Raw genomic sequence first — 6,604 nt, 5'->3', positions numbered from 1 at the left:
CTTACCAATATGAAGCAGTATTCGCCACCAATTGAACCAGAAACATCCCGGATTGAAAAGCCCCAAATTTTGGATCCAAAAATTTTCGTAAAATTGTTGTTGAAATGGGTTGTTTTGGTGTTTAGGAATGTTATGGAGTAAGAAATTTGGTTGGAAAAGCACTAGGGAAGCAAAAGATTGAATTTTGAAATTTTTTCTCTCAAGTGAAAATGAAAAGTTGTGTGAATAATGAAAAAGAAGAGTGGGTATTTATAGAAAAGGACCGTCGCCGCGGTGAAGTTCATCTTTCATGAACCCTAAAAAAAAACCCAGGTTTCGCCGGGGCGAAAACCTCTAGAGGATACACGGCTTACTTTGCCCCAGCGAAGAAAAATCTTCGCCGTGGCGAAATGCCTTAGCCAATTTTCGAAATTTTTTTTTTCACTTTCTTCGCCTTGGCGAAAACAATTCCTTCCTTGCGGAAAAAACTTCCAGGAGCTACCCCAATTTTCAGGTTTCTTTGCCCCGGCGAAGTCTGGAACATTTTAACACCGAATTCTTCTTCACAATGCTTCGCCGCAGCGAAGAATACCTCTTTGCCCCGGCGAAGTCTAGAGCATTTTAATTCCTTTCTTTGGCTGAAAACTTCACAATTAAAGACACTTAGGTTGCCTCCCAAGAAGCGCTTGTTTATAGTCGATAGCTCGACTCTCTTAATCTTTCAATCAGCCCGGACTATCCAAGTACATCACATCCTGGAAATTTCCCTTGTATCGAAGCTTCATTTGCTGATGATCTTTTTCCCACAGTGGCCTTGTTGAGAGTTTCACCACCCATTTCCATCCCTTGGTCATAACTTTGGTTGTTCGACTCTTCTCACCTACCGCCTTCCGTTTTCTTTGCTTTACTTCACCCTTTTTGATCTCAGAGACCCGTTCCTTATTCAAACTCAAACTCAACTGCGGCGTGTCTCGAAATTTTGTGTAGCCCTGTTCGTAATGGTCCTCACTTTCAAACTGATTCAGTTTGACAATGCAGCTCTTAATTTCCACCTTAGGATTATTCAGTTGGAAGGGTTCAATTTTTGACTGATCCACCACATCGATTTTTAAACACGACTCTTGTTTAGGTGGAGCTCTCATTGATTCAAGGACATTAAATGCTATTTCTTCATCTTGCATCCTCATGATCAATTTCCCTTCTTGAACATCGATTAAAGCTCTTCCGGTGGCTAGGAATGGTTGTCCCAAGATAAGAGGAATCTCTTTGTCTTCTTCCATATCCAACACAAAGAAGTCCACAGGAAAAATAAACTTGTCCACCTTAATCAACACATCCTCCACAATGCCCCTCAGATGCTTTATTGATCGATCTGCAAGTTGCAAGCATATGGTTGTCGGTTTAACTTCACTAATTCCTAGTTTCTTGAAAACAGAAAAAGGCATAAGATTAATGCTAGCACCTAGGTCACATAAAACTCGATTAAAGGTGATATCTCCTATAGTGCATGGGATAGTAAAACTCTCTGGATCTTTGAGTTTCGGGGGTAGCTTCTTCTGGAGAATGGCGCTGCACTCTTCCATAAGCATCACCGTTTCCTCATCTTCTAGCTTCCTCTTGTTCGATAAAATTTCTTTAAGAAATTTCGCGTAGCTCGGCATCTGTTGCAATGCATCTACAAAAGGAATGTTAATATGCAGTTTTTTAAAAACATCAAGAAATTTAATAAACTGCTTATCCTGATTTTCTTTTCTGAGTCTTTGAGGAAAAGGTACGGGTGGTGTGTGATGCGCCAACTCTGGTGGAATCTCGGGGAATGGCAATTTCTCTTTCCTTTTCTTTTTCTCCTCTTCTTGCTTCTGCTTAACTTTCCTTAGACTGGGTGGTTTCTCTTCAGCTTCAATTTCTTCATCAACTTCCTCATCAGATTCTTTATTTTTCTTTGATGAGGTTTCCTCTTTCCTTGAATTTCTCACCTCTTCTAAAACTCTTCCACTTCTCAATGAAATTGCATTAACTTGCTCACGTGGGTTAGTTACTGTATTGCTTGGTAAGGAACCCTGCGGTCTCTCATTAAGCTTCTCGGCCTGTTGGCCCATCTGTACCTCAAGATTCCGAATGGACACCCCTTGATTTCTAAAATTCGTCCTCGTCTCATTCATGAATCCCGTGGTCTCCTGCATAAATTTCCCAAACATATCTTCCAACTTCGTCACTCTTGGATCTCCTAGTTGATTATTCACCCCTGGTTGGTTATTTGGAACTGTCCTCTGGTTCCATTGGTTATTTTGTTGGTTCTGATTTCCCCAAGCCAGATTTGGATGATTTCTCCACCTCGGGTTGTATGTGTTGGAGTATGGGTTGTTTGGTTGTCTCTAATTTCCTGCCAAGTAGTTCACTTGCTCTGTTGATGAAGATGATGAAGCAAGGGTGTTCCCAACTTGACACTCGTTGCTCACATGGTTTCCTGCACAAAAATCACACGTTCGTTGAGGTGCTTGAATAGAGTTTACCTGCATAGTTCCCAACTGTTTTTGAAGTGCCATGAGTTGGTCTAAGATGGCTGTGAAGGCATCAACTTCATGAAGAACCGAAGATTTCCTTGGTGTTGCTCTCTTATTTGGTCTTTGATAGTTGTTGCTTGCCAAAACCTCAAGCAACTCATAGGCCTCTTCTGGTGTCTTTTTTTGCAAGGCCCCTCCTGAAGCTGCATCCACCATGGTTTGCACATTAACCATCAATCCATTGTAGAATGTTTGGACTTGAAGCCAAACTGGCAAGCCATGGTGTGGGCATTTCCTCATTAACTCCTTGTATCTCTCCCAAGCCTTATACAATGACTCGGACTCATCTTGTAGAAATGATGTGACATCATTTCTCAATTTTGCTGATTTAGCTGGAGGGAAGAACTTAGTAAGGAATTTCAGTGCTAGATCATTCCAAGTTGTGATAGTTCCCGGTGGTAGTGCCATTAACCACCCCTTTGCTTTATCCCCCAATGAGAATGGGAATAACCTCAACCTAATGGCGTCATCCGACACTCCGTTCGACTTGAAGGTGTCACAAATTTCCAAGAAATTTGCAATATGCTGATTTGGATCTTCCTTCAAATCACCATTAAATCTAACTGACTGTTGGATCATCTGGATGATTGCCGGCTTGATCTCGAAGTTGTTAGCTTGCACCGTAGGTCTAGTAATACTCGACCCACTACCATTCACTGTGGGAACTGAAAATTCCCTCAGTGTCCTATTTTCTGGTTCTGCCATTTCAACAACTATTTCTTCTGCTTCTACAACTAAATCCTCTCTTGCTCTTCTCTCTCTGTTACGTCGTCTGACGGTTCTCTCAATCTCAGGATCAATAGGATCCACTGATTGATGTCTTGCTCTTCGCATAAACTGCAAAAACAGAAATGAAGGAAAGTGAGATCACAAATCAATTGAAAATTAAAAACGAAAAAAAAAAAAAAAAACAAATAATGATAAAAAGAAAACAAAAACAAAAACAAAAACAAATAAAAACTCCAATCTAGCTAACTATAGAAAGACTCAATGTTAACTTAAAACAGTCCTCGGCAACAACGCCAAAAACTTGATGCGTGTTTCATACAACATGCAATATGTAGCAAGTATACTAATCGCTCAAGTAATAAAGTGATGAGTGAGTATCGTTCCCACGAGGACTGCTAGCTAAGCACTAAAAATCCTACTGTTCTCAAGTTGGAGCAATCGAGTTCTTTGGATTGATGGGAACTATTTCTAATTAAAACTGAACAATAAATTTTAAACTAAAATTAACTATGAATGCAAGATGAAAAACACGGATAGTAATCAATTCAAGCAAAACGGGTAGGGTTTTGACTTCATTCGGATTTTATGGGTTAAACCTAGAAATTAAACTACATTCACATTCATATGCATAGGTTGTAAATCGAACTCACTAAGGTGTTAAACATACCTTCTCAGGCTATGTTTTCCTATTCTTCCTTATTAACTTTCCGCACCCAACAATTTGAACGTTAACAATTCCAAACTCATTAAGCATAAGAATCCTACCATGATTTCATTAATTCTTGAATCTATCTCTAGCATCCAATACTATAATGGGGATTACCCAAGAAGCCTAACATGACTCATTTCTCAATCTCATCATGTTCATCACATAAAGCATTAAAACTCAGAGCAAACACACAATCAAAGCATAGTCATATGAACATAACACAATCAATAACTTAACCCATTAAAAATCCGAATTACAATCAAAACCCTAACCCAAAATGGGTTAGTTCATAGCTAAATTAACACTACACAAACGAAAAACAATAATAATCAAGTTCAACATAATGAAAAGTAAGAGAAAGGACAAGAAATCTCCCCAAATGATGAATCCCTTGGTTCAAAATCGAATCTTAACCCTTCTAATAGCTAAATCTCTCCAAGCTTAATCAAAGAAAATGCAAAAGCTGCTACAAACCCTATTCGAACCCCCTACCAAAAAGGCTAAGTGTTTCTTTTATACCTCGCCCCAAATTTCTCAGAAAAACACGCACAAAGTAAAATTGTGCGTTTTACAAAACTGGAAATTACGACTGTCGCCGTAGCGAAGAAAGAAGCAGACTTGTTCGTGTCTGGTGTACTTCGCTGCGGCGAAGCACAAGTCTTCGCCGCGGCGAAGCTTCTGGAAAAATTCTGAAATTACAGAACTGCCACTCTGCTTGCATCTTCGCTTGATTCTTCGATCCTCGGTGCTCTCCCTTGGAAGCAAGCTTCATAGTGCTTTATTCTGCTTCAGAACTCTCCCAACTTCTGAGATCCGCCTATTTTTTAGTTTAGAATTTTCAATTTTGTCCTTATTTGCTCAAAATGTCCATTTTAACCTGAAACACGAAATGTAAAGAATTAAGCAACAATTTAGGTTAAAATGAACTAAAAAGTACCTGAAATCAGACTAAAAAGTCTAATTAAAACGGTATAGTCCACGGATTATCAGTTTTTGACTAGCAAGTCCAAACAGTCCTACTGGTTGTCGATGGTCACCATGAATTTTGTGCCTTGTACTACAACCAAAAATTACATCTTTCACTATGGTTGTGCCCTCGTCTGATGTCTCAAATGTGAATTGCTTAGTGGCAAATGTTCCATTTGAGTTGGTATCATCTACATATGAAATTTGGTACATGCACTTATTTTTATAGTACAAATATTACAGACATCGTAATGACAAGGATAATCAACGTATGTGGAAGAATGGGAAGGATCGTAAGACTGTAGGACTCAAGACTGATCGAATTAGAGTAAATCAGATTCTTAAGTTTCTAATTCAACAAGAACACAAAAAATCATATATGAGTAATCAAAAGAGCATAAAAGAAAACTGATAAAGTAACACACATCAGTATAGTGGTTCAGTAATCAATTGATTACCTACATCCACTCTTTATGGCAGTAGCGATTATTACCCATGCAATAAGAAATTTTTAAACCAAATCTATGAAGAAGAATCAAGGCACGTTTTCGACAACCAAGTCCAAAAATTCCATTGAGTACTTGAGTATCTTCCTCTCCATATATAACCTGTTGATCACGAGCACCTCCGACGACTCCATCCATAATCAGACATTTATTTAAATGGATTTCTGAGCACTTTACCTGAGTTTTTGACTTCTTTTTATTTTTAGTATTTGTCAGTTTTATACATGGTAAAGCAATGGAAACAGCTGCAGTTAACGGTCATGAAAACGGTTGTTTGGAGAGTTTGTGCACGGCTTCTAATGATCCCTTGAACTGGGGACTAGTGGCTGAAGGTCTAAAAGGAAGTCACTTAGATGAAGTGAAGCGTATGTTCGCAGAGTACAGGAAGCCGGTGGTGAGACTTTGACGATGGCCCAGGTTGCTACCATTGCAACCGATGAGTATGGTGTCAAAGTTGAGCTTTCGGAGTCTGCCAGAGATGGTGTTAAGGCTAGCAGCGACTAGGTCATGGAGAGCATGAATAATGGAACCGATAGTTATGGTGTCACCACTGGTTTCGGCGCAACTTCCCATAGAAGAACCAAGAACGGTGGTGCTCTTCAGAGGGAGCTCATTAGATTCTTGAATTTTGGAATCTTTGGTAATGGAACAGAATCGTGCCACACACTGCCTTACTCCGCAACAAGAGCAGCCATGCTTGTGAGGATTAACACTTGTCTCAAGGGCTACTCTGGAATCAGGTTTGAAATCTTGGAAGCAATTTCGAGTCTTCTCAATAACAACATTACTCCATGCCTCCCACTTCGCGACACAATCACTACCTCTGGTGATCTTGTTCCACTGTGTTGGTGTTTAGTGCCGGTGAATACTAAGGAAAAGGTGAGATGAATTTTAGGTTAAGAGAAAAGTCTACTTTCATTACAATGCATATTACAATTTATATATCCAAAAACTTACTGTTACACCAACTAAAAACAGACAATTCAGATTTGAAATTTAAAACTAAGATTTACAACAAATAAATCCATTGCACCTAAACATGCCACCAAAAAACAACTACCATAGTAGTTCCATTCACATCAGACAGAGAAGACAGCAACAGTTCTTTGGTGCCAAAAACTAATTAAAAAACAAACTGAATTTCCAACCAA

The 6,604-nt window shown here is 39.2% G+C and overlaps 1 protein-coding gene and 1 non-coding gene across 2 annotated transcripts; both read left to right on the top strand.

Annotated features, from left to right (window-relative positions):
- Positions 1 to 2,757: 2,757 nt before the first annotated feature.
- On the top strand, positions 2,758 to 2,864 carry LOC116114395. The gene has a single exon (XR_004125547.1). It is a non-coding gene; the product is annotated as a small nucleolar RNA R71 (small nucleolar RNA).
- Positions 2,865 to 5,960: 3,096 nt separating this feature from the next.
- Positions 5,961 to 6,341, top strand: LOC116114337 (phenylalanine ammonia-lyase-like). The gene has a single exon (XM_031400486.1). The coding sequence runs from the start codon at positions 5,961 to 5,963 to the stop codon at positions 6,339 to 6,341; it is 381 nt and encodes a 126-aa protein (XP_031256346.1).
- The last annotated feature ends 263 nt before the right edge of the window (positions 6,342 to 6,604 follow it).

The sequence above is a fragment of the Pistacia vera genome, unplaced genomic scaffold, assembly GCF_008641045.1.
Source record: "Pistacia vera cultivar Batoury unplaced genomic scaffold, PisVer_v2 Contig1218, whole genome shotgun sequence".
NCBI lineage: Eukaryota > Viridiplantae > Streptophyta > Magnoliopsida > Sapindales > Anacardiaceae > Pistacia > Pistacia vera.
Note: the sequence above shows the minus strand (reverse complement) of the source record. Positions and strands in the feature narration are given on the sequence as shown.